This window comes from Thunnus thynnus, chromosome 7 (assembly GCF_963924715.1).
Source record: "Thunnus thynnus chromosome 7, fThuThy2.1, whole genome shotgun sequence".
Taxonomy (NCBI): Eukaryota; Metazoa; Chordata; class Actinopteri; order Scombriformes; family Scombridae; genus Thunnus; species Thunnus thynnus.
The window spans coordinates 8,525,869-8,540,063 of NC_089523.1; the positions used below are offsets into that span (position 1 = coordinate 8,525,869).

General features: G+C 40.0%; 1 protein-coding gene across 1 annotated transcript in view; it reads right to left on the minus strand.

Moving 5' to 3' along the window:
- The window catches only part of lsamp (limbic system associated membrane protein), a 202,328-nt gene extending 190,221 nt beyond the window's left edge, over positions 1-12,107 (minus strand). The window contains exon 1 of the mRNA XM_067594145.1: positions 11,669-12,107. Coding sequence (XP_067450246.1) covers positions 11,669-11,823 — 155 coding nt within the window. The 5' untranslated portion in view covers positions 11,824-12,107. The remainder of the gene's footprint in view (positions 1-11,668) is intronic.
- Between the last annotated feature and the right edge of the window lie 2,088 nt (positions 12,108-14,195).

Genomic DNA, 14,195 nt, shown 5'->3' on the forward strand with positions numbered 1-14,195 from the left:
TCAATTCTCAGTGTTTGTGCACTGGAGACTTTAAGTTTCCATATCATACTTTTGTGGGTTGAATATTGGACCAGGATTGGCTTCCAAACTAGTTGTGATGTCACAAATCCTGCTCATAGGCCCGCCCCCTAAAAATGAGATTTTCAATGAGCACAGAGGAACCTTCCACTTTCAGCAGATGAATATGAAAACAGCCTTCTAGTGTGGAGTGTGTCCACCAGCCCTTTTTAGTGTATTCTGTCACAGCTGATGGGATAACCATAGAGGTTTCTAATCCTTTTAACCCTGGTACAGTGGGCTTCTCACATAGCTGTCAGTGGCAAACACACACATAAACATGAGAAAATGGACACACATCCAAACACACTGAACACACAGACACAAGTATAAACACAGACGCTCTACATTCTTCTCCTCGCTTCTCTCGGAACAATGCACGTGCCAAACATATCGCACAATTCACAACAACACCATCCTCTCCTATGATTTATTTTTGACAGCCTTTGTTGCAGGGATATAACAATTGAATGAAAATGCCCTCAGTAAATAAACCAGACATTATTTTTGAGCAATGGCTTATAAGAATCTGAACCGAGTCGTGGTTAAATAGGCTGAGCGGTTTCCTTCCTTTGTTTCCTCTCTGTTTGAAGACACAAAGGAAGGCTGTTACTGCCATCTCTCCAAGGGACTGTGTATTTGTACTTGGCCACCTGTTCCTAGTCTTTGGGTACAGTGTTTACTTCAGGCATACCACATTGCATTACGTCCTCCAGCATTGTGCAACAAAGCAATAAGATGCAAATGTCGGCAAACTCCTGCATTTCAGGGACTGCAATAATTAAGCAAATCAAAAATTCAAACAACTTAAATAAACTTTTCAAGCATATGGATGTTCATTTTACAAAACACAGAGTATGGCTCTGTAAACTAAAAACTACTCTGTGTGGATACAACAAAGCAGTGACTGGATACCAGTTTTCATTTCAGCAGAATTTTGCAAAAAAAAAAATATATTCAGCAGAATTTCTAAACATGGTATGAAAACACACACTGCAGGTTATCAACCACTGCTTTATTTTTAAGATTTTATTTACTTTCTCTTGTTTCACTGATGTGCTGCCAAACAAATACTGGCAAATGCCACCCCTTGGCCTCAGGTGAAGGGAGAGGCTTTTCCACGACAGTTTTTTAAATGTGAGCGTACAACATCAGGTAATAATGAATTAGTCAGGCTTGCTATGTACTCCTGTGTCAGACCAAGCTCATAGGTGGCAGCTGACAAGAAGGCTTTGTTGAGGGTCAGTGGTGCATTTTTTAAAAGGCAGAGGAAGGTTATGAATGGGGGGCTTTCAGTAATCAATACCTAAACTACTCACTAGGGGACTTGATTTAATTGGCCGTAATCGTATACCATGCCTAGACACAAGTGAGATTTAGTAATTGAAAACAATGTTGCTCCATTGGGCGGAGGATTAAATTGAATTGAATGGGTATGATTAATGGCTAATGAGACAAGCAACACTGACTTCATTTTCTCTTTTTTCATTTGTCAATGTGAATGCTGAAAAGTTAAATCTAATAAGCCTGTACTGTGTGAACTGAAAACAGGTATTCCAGCTAAACTTTTTACAACTGACATTTTTATGCTGTATAAGTCAGAGGGGAACACAGAACAAGTAGGCCATGGAGTCATCTCCATTTCCTGAAATGCCAAATGCTCAAGAGAGAAACTCTACTTCATCTCTCGCACCTTTACCACTTCATATCTTTGATTCTTTTGAAATGGAAAGTAAAACTCAGTAGGATAATGCAGCTCAAAACACACTTTCATTAAGACTTACATCACTTACAGCACGTCTTTAAAACAAATCTATGTGTCTTCTCAGGGTGCAAACAACATTTCACTGGTATTAGTATTAGTGCAGAATATGGGTACAAAGGCTGCCTCAGTCATAATGAACAGTATGCGCTCTTTTCATCACACCAATTCAAATTTAACATGGGATTATCATGTTGATGCCTGAGCGCAACAACACGTAATTTAAAATAGCGGTTGATCTACTGAGGCAGCAGAGTGAAATCAAGAATGTCTCGAATACACTTTTATGACAGCTGTTAAAATACAGAATTCCTACATAATCTACATGCTGACATTACATGATGTGGCAACAGGAAATAAACTGTTTTTCACAAGCACAGGCACTTGTTTATTTGTTTGCTTTTTTTTTCGATAAGAGAAGCTGTCGCCATCCCTAGAACCTGGCTCTTTTCCCTCACTTGCTAATTCATTTATACTCAAATATAATCATATTTCATGTTTCCTTTGCCCTCTTTTCCATCTCTTTCCATCTTTTACAATCTTCAAAAATATTGAAATTTCATGGTCCAACCAATTATGTGTTCAAGTGTTTGCTATTCTTGTCTTACTCAATATATACTAAATGGATAAAGAAAGAAACAAAAAATAAAATAAAATAAAATGCTTCACACAGATGTTTGGCAATTTAGTTTGTGACTGCAGCCTGCACCATGTTGTGAAATTGTAATATTCCATGACCACCCTCAGCTATCTTATGCTTAATTTTGATAGGATCATCATATCCTGCATTATAATTAAAGGATGATAACAAACCACTTGAATAGATTTTCCTGGTGATTATGAGAACCCCACTGTCCATTGTCTTTGGAGAAAAACCTTGGTGATGAGTAGCAATTGGAGGTTTTTCAGTTTTGAGTAAGAAAATTATATTCGGCAAGTATACTGTTATCATCAATACCATTGCCTACATTTGACATTTAGAAAAAAAAACTGACATGACATTGAAGTGACTGACAAATATAGTTGTCAAGGAAAGGGTTTAATAGTCACAAAACGCTATTCATATTGTTCATTATAGTGTAGAATGTGCATGCCAAACCTTAAAGACAAAAATTAACAAACTACTCTTTTGTACTGAAATATTTTGTAGTTCAGTGTGTAGCAGGTCTACTGATTGACTGTTCTGCGTCCAGTATACAGCATCTAATAACACCTGATCACATATTGCTTCTGTATATTAACAAACTACACACTGTCAGCAATTGCAATGGATGGCACTGGATTATAATATATAACATTAACATTACAATGATATCATATAATATAATATAACATTACAATAATCACTGAGTGCTACAAATTCACTTTGTATGCGACTGCCACGAAGTATAGCTGACTTTTAGCATTGTGGGTGGTGATACATGGTCCCCTTTGGGTGTGCTGTCGCTATAGGAAGTCACTGCAGTGTACTGTAATGACGCTGGTATTTTGACGCTTGCCATTTAGTCAAACAATAGCACACTCTAGATCTTGACAGCTCCTTTGTTATTCAGTACAGAGTATTGTTTGTGGCATAACAAATAATGGTGTTTTGAGGAATGTTAACGGGGGATTTTCCATTATGTTCCTTTATTGTGCTGATGGCACTGATTATTGTTACTACACTGAAACTCGGCTCAGCTTGGCAGGTGGTGGTACTGAATGTTGGTGTTCACATTGCTGTGAAGCAATTAGTTCGGGGACTATAACCTAATAAATATAATGCATGTCTCATGATGGTGTGTCAACAGCCTGTGCAGAGCAAACACAAAAGACCAGCATCTGTATTTGAGAGCTGACCATGCAGAGTAATTAATACATGAAGGTAAGTGATCACTGCCAGTACAACAGTGTGCCTGCAGGGCAAGCGCAATTTTTGTGTGAAATTCATTTGTTTTTACTGGAAAACAGACAAATATTAATTAAAATGTCAATTAAAAGTCAATGCAATTGCACACTTAATAGAATGAAACAATAATTAATAAGTTTAATAAATTGTTACTCACCAACTACATAAATAGATAAATGTAATGGTGGGATAATGAAAAATAAACAACATAAACTGCCAATTAAAGTGCCAATGTGATACATATGCGCTGCCCTCTAGTGGCCTAAGAGGCAGACAATAATTAGTTGATTAAGAAAACTTAAAACTGCAATGTACAAGTCATTTTAAACTATGATAAATGATAAAAACTGTGAAAAGTACCCTCACATTGAATACCACATTTCAAAATAATAAATGACTCATCATATAACTTTGAATAACATGGCACCAGGAGCTAACTGTGCCAACACATTGATAGAGCTCTTATTATCCTGTCTCATGACATTTTTCCTATTTTGCTAGTAAAGCAGGTGAAGATTGCTGTCTAGGTTTGCCACAGTGAAAACTATCATCCAAACCCTGGCATCATGGCTCATGAATGACCGTATAATTTAAATAACCATTATATTTTGCTTTACTGACGACATTTAAGAAAAGTATATGTCATCTACATGTACAGCAAGTGTCAGTAGGTCAGTAAGCAGAATTTTTGCTGATCTTGGAGGAGATGGGAGGTAAACAATGAGTGTGCTAATCCAGGACTATACTTACTGAAGGCCTCTAATCTGCTTTAAAGCCATGTGGATTTACAGCTGCAGGGACGGGAGTCATCACAGCTCAAACCCACATGTTTCAGCTTTAATTTAAATTCATCCTGACCAACTGAATTGAAAATGTGTTTAACCTGCTTTCACAGTTGCAGCTGAACTGACTTCAACTTGGGCACATTGATTCTATTCATTTGCCCCACTTCATGTCAGGGGTGACACAGGGCTACTTGTGGATATTTTTACATTTTAAATTCAAATCCCTGCTTTGTTCTCTTAAGTTCTACGTAACAGCTAAATTGCTGCAAACTGGTTGGTTAATGGCAGTCGAGATTGAACATTCCAGTAAAGAGCTGTACTGATTTTGTAATTAATCACGATGCAACACAAGTAATGACGCTGAACCTCTAAAAGATGAATGCTCCATTACAGTGACAAGGCCTGAGTGAACAGTAGAATATACTTGTACAGTACATTACTTGAAACATGACCTTTAAGTCTACATAATTTTTATTACTACATCTTAGGCTTTGGCAATAAAACAATAGCGATATGTACTGGTGATAGACGCTTCATCAATAGCAATAAGAAAACTGCTCAATAGAGTTAAATATAGATAGTTAAATGCATTACACGCAAACCACCATGAAAGCAAACAACGAATACGCAAAGTTCGGTTACAAGAACAAACCCCAAGTGTGCCTATCATATCCCTTGATTATGGAGCGTGCTACAAGTGACACGCAAATAGCCCATCATTTAACAGGTGTGTCATTCGGTTGCACCATCAACATGTGACACAACAACAGAAACAGTGTGGACTGAGAAATGAGTGCAGACAGTGAGGAAATTGTTGATAAATTTTAATGTATTAAAATTAGAATTATTTCCTGTGTGCCTTGTTAAATAAAGTGGTTAAATTCAAAGTAAGGTGGTTAAATTCAACTGTTTTCCTGGTCTTTATTAAAAAAATAGGTCATTAAAAAATATATTATCAACATCGACTAAAATGAAACATTTTATCGTGATACATTTTTCAGCTGTATCGTCCAGCCCTACTACATCTAATGTAGCTCTGTAACACCAATGTTTTAAGGTTTTCTGAGAGCAGTAAGAACACTCTTCCACTCCACTTCCACTGCCATCGCCTATAGGTAGCCAGAGGCTGTGAGAAATTGCTGAGTAGTTTAAATATGCACTTAGAGACAGTCTGGCCTGCCCAACAAAAGCCTGGGTAAAGAGGGAAATGGAGTGGAATTGCTTTTAGGGAAAAGCATTGCTTTAATATTCAGTTGTATCAAAAAACATTCCAGGCCTCAGTTCTTCTTATTGAGTTAGACACAGGAAAAACATGGTGAAAGCACATAATGAAGAGCTCAGAGAGTCCTGGTATTTTTTGGGAGGATGAACCACCGAACATCACACTACAGGCTGAAAGCATATCTCGTTGGGAGCCTTTGAAAGAGGACCAGACAGCTCACTGAACTGTATTGAACTATGAGTTTCAGATGAGAGCATCAGAACTCTGTTCATCTGCTATGTCAAAAGACTTCACACTGTCTCTGCAGGCCATTTATTCAGATCCTACTGACCAAGATGAAAGCCTCTGGAACTTCTGATTACTCAGAGCTGTTCCAAAAGACTTCATAAAACTTTGCTGACTTGGCAAAATATCAACCAAAACCCATGTCCCTGTGCCCCTGAAGCCTTCCCCTCACCTCTGCTCTGTCCCATGCCAAAATTGGGACAAGACGATAATGACCCAACTGGCAGCCACTCAGCTCCCCCACTGTAGCATCATGAGTGGAAATGAAATTGATTTGAAAATCCTACGTCGGCCCGGGCTGGAACAGAAGGGATTATTGTGCTGATTGTACTAATACTGTGTCCCTGCCCTCCCCCCTCCCTCCCACCCTAATTCTACCCATCATACGCCTCTCTCTTTCCTCTGTTTGTGTAACTCTTCCTTGGTAAGTGCTCTTTGGCCATCACTCTTTCCTTTTTTCTCTATCGTCCTCTTACTGCTACCTCTTTTTTCTCCCCTTTCTCTGGTCTGACTTCATGTTCACTCTGCGAATCAGGTTGAAACAGCACAGCTGGACACTTCAGTGCTGGCAGAGGGGGGAAAAGAGAGGGGGAGATGTGGGGAGGGAGATGAAGAGATAGAGGGACTGAGACATGCCTAGGGAGGCTCCAAACTGCAAAAAAAAAAAAAAAAAAAAAAAAAAAAACCCCAAAAAGTAGCACTCAGATCAGATGAGCTGTAAACAGAGATACAGGAACCCCCTGGGGGACGGACATCCCAAATTATGTTGCACTGTTGCTGTCTGCCCAGAAATACAGAAATTGATCTGTTTCTCCTCCCTCCACTTAGAATACAGCCTGGACTGTATTGTCCACAGTATCACCTTACCAAATCTTTGTACTATCTGTGAAAATGAATATCTGCACTGCACCTCCATCATAATTTAATGTGACAGCAGGAAATGTTGATTACCTAAACACGATACTTGCATGGATGTGGCCATGTTTTCATATAGACTTAACTGTGTCTTTTAATGTTTTATGACAGTGTTTTCTATTAGTGTCCATTCAATTGCATTAGTGTCAACCTTGACATCTTTGCTTTCACTAGGGCCACACTACTTCCTGTATTGGCACAGAACTTTGCCATTAGACCACTGTACATTTGTCCAACATAATTTGGAATACTGAGCTTAGCAAAAGGACTAAATTGTTTTCAGAAAGTTCTTATTTTCTTAGTGAATGACAAATGTAATGCATTTACAAATTCAAAATAAAAGTCTAAAACACCTGTGTACAATATTAGCTGTTAAGATTCAAAGCAGGAAGAGACAACTGGCTATATAATGGATAGGGCACAATATTTATCCTGCAATGTCATCATAGCACTTTCTAATCTGATTTGCTGAATTTAATTAAAAATATGCTTTTACATGCCATATCTTGCCATCAGCACTGTAACTATGATTAGAAATATGTCAGCAAATTTGAGAATTTTTATCATAAAAAGTAACAGCATGATATTGGCTTATATAGCTTGATAAAATAGTGATCGAGAAGTTAAAATAAGTATACACTGTTTTCTCAAAATTGGTTCTGACATATTTCATTTTGTATTGTAACCTTCAAAAATGGCTCGCAGATTTACTGCGTGCTTTCAATACATGTGTTGTTGGATTGGTAGACTCAGTTACTGTATTATAGAAATAAATTATCCATTTTCGAAATGGTGGATGCTGGGAATATCAGCTCATTCTCAACATCTGGAAAGTCTTTATTTCCATGTTGGAAAAGCACTGTTCTTTGGAGTGTGGCTAATGCACATCACAGTACTCAAAGACACATCAGCCATCAGAGTTCAATAGTTGAGGTTTTAATAATGCAAATGAAAATAATAGTATTCACGAAGGCAGTGTGAATTGTATTAGAACTCAAATTAGAATAACATAATGTCTTATGTAGTGTCTGAGCCTCTAGCAGATTTCACACATAATATCTGGTTGACTCAAATTAAAGGCAGAGTTCTGGGGTAAATTTTGACAAAGATCCTTTGGGGCAAAGCACAAGTGCAGAATCATCTTCCCAGAAAGTAACAAGTCAGACGGAGTGTATTGTCAAATCGCAGATAATTGACTCAGAGGAGAGCAATCACACAGACTGTGTCATTAATGCTTTAATAAGCAATTGTCAATTATCAAGGCTTTGTCTGACATTGCAACCTTCCCCTAAAGGCCACTGCATAGTGAGGGAATCAGAAAAAAGCAATTAAAAAGTAAACTATTGTGACACAGAAATGACTTGGAGAAACGTGGAAAAACTTTCTTTTTCTTCTCCTCAGATTCATATTGTGACTTGGCGAGGATGAGAGGGGTTTGATTTCACTTGTTGGCGTCATCCTTGTAAAAAAAACAAAAAAACAGGCTAAGTCACCATGGAAGGGGGCTGTGAAAAATGGGGTGTTTTTCAGTGACCTAAATCTTGTAGGTCTGAAACAGGACTGCTGGGATACAGACCTAGATTTAATATGCTGGGACTTGTGTTCATGCTTTTCAGGGGCAAATGTCACTTCAAGCAGACAGAAATGATCAGAAAGTCCCCCTATAGAGCAAGAAAACAACTTGGGTACAAATGTAAGACCCAAATAGCCTGTAATCTTTGAACTCAGTAAAGAACCACCAGATCATTAAAATAGAAGAAAACTCAGGATGCAGCAAGCTGACTTGGTTACTTCAGAGAAAAGCATGTTACACAAGACCATATAGGAATCCGAACAAACTATGTTACAAAACCAGGTATGTTTGTGGAGTTTAATCACACAACCTACTCTACACAAAATGAGCTCTAACTCACTTCACACTGCAAACTATAGTGTGAAAATCTTTATGTAAGCCAGTCAAACATACTGGTGCCTTCAAATGAGTAATCTCTTTCAGATTAACCCACTGAAGACCTGCTTAGGCAGAGGGGTTAAAAGGTTAAGAGTAGCTAAATCTTGACATCCGAAGCTGACTTAAAGGAGAACAGCCTACCACTGCATTTCAATCTAGTGAGGTAGAACACAAGCTCGTAAAAATCAATTTAGATGCCCTGCTGTTCCCTATAGGCGCAAACAGTTGGTGGAGATATCCGTCAATATTTGGTTTATGCTCACTTTTGATAGAGTCGAAGTGAGAATGAGATTCTGCGAGCAAAGCACTGTGTCACAATATGCAGACTTGTGTCTCTTTCACAACAAAGTATTGGCAGATTATTGAATGCATCTAAAAATGTCTTATATATGCATATATCTGATCTGTAATGAATATTGCTCCTTTAAATGTGCATTAAATATTCTCATAGCATCATTTACATAGCTATTGTAAAGCTTAAATATTCATCTCTGACACCGGATTTCGCAGTGAGCCACAATGGTGCTGCATATCTGAAAGTTTTAAGCACGAAGACAGAGACTTTGTTTGTTTATTTATTCAGCATGACACAGTTCTGGGCCCCTGGTAAAAATAAATTTCCTTTCTTATTTCAGTAGCGAGGCCTGCTGCTGTGTGTTCTATCACAGCGGTTGTTTGGCCACATACTGTTTCTCTACTCCAGCATCTCTCCCCTTGTGCCATGAATGTCACGACTGCAGCCACAGGCTCCACTAAAGGAGCACAGGCTATATTACACCCCCAGGTCACCAATATCCCTTCAGCCTTCACAAAAACAGCTTATGGAATCAGATACACTGTGTAGCTCGACAAATTACTAGCCGACGGCCTCCCACCCCTGCTCAAAGTTCACGCATTTTAGCCCTCGTGGTTTTTTTTTTTTTTTTTCTCTCTCCCCCCTCGTATCCAATTTGTCAGGTGGAAACTGGGTGTGAAAAATGGCTGTGTTTTTCAATGGAGCCACAGGGGTCTGAGTTGCAGTTTATCGTTGTGTGACTGACAATAATATAAGACTGATCACTAATGCCAACAAGATGCATTATAAACACCGAATTAATTACGACACTAGGTGAGTGATTGCCACAGACAATTACACAGAGATAATTTATCAGACATAATGGTAAAACAGTGGACTTATGATGCAAGTGTTTTCTTGGAAATGAGAATCTAATTTGGCTCTGGCTGAGTGCAAAGCCTGCCATCACCTTTCAAGGAAAGAGACTGACTGGGTGACTAAACGGCTGAATATAGCAAAGACTCACTCAATTGGATTTGGAAAGTGAAACAAATAGCTGTGACCCCCGGTGAGTTCACCGGTAACTCAGTCAATTGACTAATTTGATCAGCAGGTACCTGAATGGATGGCACCTGTTTGCAAGAAGGAATTCATTAAAGGGATTTATTTCTTTTGTGCGTGCGTGACCATTCGTGTGTGAGTGTGTGCACCTAGAAGTCAGTTCAGGGCACATGTGAGGAAATGTGGCTGCGTGTACGTTTGTGTGTCTGTGCCTGACAGGTTGTGTTAAAGGTCTGACTATCCCATAGGCCTAATTGCATTCTATATTCTTGCACTCATTAGACAAGACTGGGTGGTGATACTGTAAATACAGCATAAAAATGGGGAGAGGACAGAAAGAGGAGTGAGAGAGAGAGAAAAAATCAATGTGATTGAGTGTTCTGTGTGCAGCCTATTATACCTCTGGACTTCCCTACATCCCGTTCCGAGAGAGAAGGGAGGGGGGGGGGGGAGGGAGCTGGGGCTTGAGGGGAGGTAAAGCGCCTTGTTTACAAAAAAAAGCACCAAATCTAAATCCCCTTGCATTTTATAGCTTGCCACACACACACACACATACACACACGGCTCAGATCACGTGGTCACTGACATCTGCCCAGCAGTATCACAAAACCAGAGTTGGCAGCTTGTATTGTCTGGGAAGTGATTAAGTAGGCTGCGAGGCTATTAGACACAAAAACTGACTCCACCTAACAGACAAAACTGGATTTGGAGGCTGGAGTTTTGTATGCATGAGGCTGCAAATAGGTGCATATGATAATTAAGTTTTCCCCTGCAGGCTGCAATTAATATTTTCTAAACATCCCACAGCGAGTCGTACTGCTAAACAAGAGTGCACTCCTCTCCTCGCATCATCCTCTTCTTCCACTGTGTCTAAAATCCCCTCCATTAAAGTCCTTGCCATTAATCCACGCACAAACATCATCTGCGGACACCGTGACGCACTTCGCTTTATCAAGAGATTGTTGAAAGAAGTAAAAGAGGAGCATCGGTGACCACAGCTTCGGTCCTCTGCGCGTCATGTGAGCGCAGGCGTTTGAGCTGTCTAGCCATGTAGATCCCTTAAAAGAGGAATGTCATATCGCTGCAAAACTATAGCCTGCTTATGTCTGTGTATGGATAGGAGATATGAGATTATCAGATACTATAAACTCCTTGACGACACGAGTCCCAGAATGAGTATTTTAGTACTATAAGAATATCATAATGCCAGGACTGGTTGGTGAGGTAAAAGTTGGAAACATAAACATTTACTTCTCTGTAATCTTGGAAGAGGGGGGTATAACTTCTCTGCAATGAGATCAAGGCGAGATCATCTTAAATTATTGTGCAACATCAAAATAATCTTCGTCAACTGATCACCTTTGGGAGTGCGATCTGTACCTCCCGCAGCTGCCTGCTGGTGGGGAGGATGCTGCCTGTGCCTGTGAGGGACCCGGGAGGAGAGGAAAGTTGGAAGATGAGTCTTACCTTATAATCGCTGTGTCGCCCTGGCGGACGGTGATGTTGTCGGTTGCCCGCTGCATATCCACACTTCGGACGGGGAATCCTGTGGGGATAAGACATAGCAGTCTGAAAAAAGAAGCCTGCAACTGCCTCCAACACGATTTACGTCCGACTTGCATTTTAAAGCACAGGAGCGCGCGTTTCGTGAGCTATAGATCCAAGGGTAAAAGGGAGGGAGGTAGGAGAGTACTTGTCCAGACTTCTCGAAAAACGTGGGATGCCTTTAGGTCCAAAGCAGCCCGGAACTGATAGGTGATAAGACTTTCCTAAAATACTTTTTGGGGCGAAAACGTGCGGTGTTGTGCGGGGTCCTCGCACTATAGTCCACTGATGCGTAATGCTCCCCGCGTAAAGGGACGGCACAGCCAGCAACGGCGATGGAGAGAGGCAGGCTTCTGCTCAGAGTCTGGGAAAATCACCCCCCCCACCTCCCCTCTCTCTCTCTCTCTCTCTCTCTCTCTCTCTCTCTCGCTCTCTCTCTCGCTCTCTCTCTCTCTCAGATTATCCAGCCGTCTGACTGTGATGCTCCCCTTATTGGTTGTCAGGACAACAGCACCACCTGAGGTCCCTTTCAGTGAGACACAACTGAGTGAGGACTGAGAAATAAGGGCGAAAGGGGTTTTAAAAAATGGGATGTTGAGTTGTTTTTTTTTTTTATATTGCCCAATAGCATAAATGCTTTTTGTGTATTTGGAAACAAGTCCCAAAGATAGACAGTGAAGTGGCCAGTGGGCAAAATAAAAATGAAAACCTCCAATCCTGAGCAGGTCCACAGGTGATGATCGATACAGAGTTGTGTGCTCGTACCTCCCTGGAGGTGAAGCAATGCAGAGAGACATTTTCCCATTGGGGATCCCTACAGTATCACATTATAATTAGTTTTCAAACAAAAGCAACTGCTCACAGGTATCCAGCTATCTAGAGCAGCCACCCCCTTGCATTTTCACGGCAAGCAGATTCACATTTGACCAAAAACCCTCCAGTGGAAAAGGCTTTCTGTAGTTAATTATGATTTAGTGTGGAAGATTACATAAGTTCAGTGTGCTGTTAGGTCAGGAGTAGTGAAACCTGTCAAACAGAACTCTAAAGTCTTTAACTTCTAGTGTGAAAACTATAATGTTGAAATTGTAGAGTTAGTATGTTCACAGTGTAACCACCCTCAAAGACTTTGGACTCAGCATTAAAAAAGCACTGTCTACATGAACTATTTAATTCTATTCTTGATTACCATTGCATCATCCCCTTTTACAGCAAAATGAATTAAGCGGAAAATAGAGGAAAACAGATCCATGAGCACAAACAGTCTATTGACCATGAGCTGGGAGACGCTCAGATGTGAAGAGCTTAACCAGACATAATCATCTCGTCTAGACTTCCACGATTGCCGTGAGGCTGTAGTTCAGTAGGTAATTACTGTACATGCACTTCAAACCTAAGCAAGGACACACATTTTGAAGGTGTGCGCCTTCCAAATCAACAGAAATGCGAATGCAGAATGAGCTTTTCATTTCACCACTTGCCAATCAAGCACCAGCTTAATAAGCCATGATCTAATGCTCATTTGGCGATGTGCTTAATGAACTGCAGAGTGACAATTTAGGCTGTGCGTTTAGCATTTTATTTGATTTCAGAAAATATATTAATACTAATGTGAATCATTGCCATTCATTGCACGGCACATTCCCGTTTTTGTTTTGTCTCAAGGGATGTTCGGGTAATAATTTAGAATCAGACATACAACAAAGTCTTCAACTGCAGTGCTCAAACTCTGCACATAGATACAAGCACATGGTAAGGATACCATCTATGCATGTAGAAAGCTCATATAATGTTAGCATTGCTCAAACTTGAAGATGACGATGACTCTCTCATATCTCTAAAAATAATGCAGTTGTTCTGGTGCATATACAACAAGGAGTAATCCTATTCTGAGCACCAGCAGCCTGATTGAACCACGGCAAAGCAGTATGGTTAAGCCTTATTTCCAGCATCACTAGATTTTAAGCACCAGATCAGACGTAAACCCCAGTTTTACAGCAGCCCCCTCCAGCAGCTGTAGCCTACTGTGACATGTAGAAAATTGAAGTGCAGTAGGCTAGTACACGCCACAAAAAGGAATTACAGTGTGGTAATTGATATGGGGGAGTGTATGGAGGTGCTAATAGTTAGGGAGCACTAAAATGTTTTCAGCTAGGAGCTTGTGGAGCTTCTCACTGCTTGCCCCTTAATGATCAGTGCCTGTTTCCATTTCCTCAAAGCTTCATTTCATTTATTGGTTTATTTAAAACCAGGACAGTGAACAATAAATGTAATGCACCAGATATAACACAATGCTCATTTCCATCTATTGGCCCTAGGCGTGTCTACATGCGCATATAACAATATAAAATGATAATTCCGTAAGAGTAATAAATTTGCCTGTAGGACAGACCAGTACGTATACATTCAGAGAGGCACTATCAGACCTTAATGACAACATGACTGGCTGTCT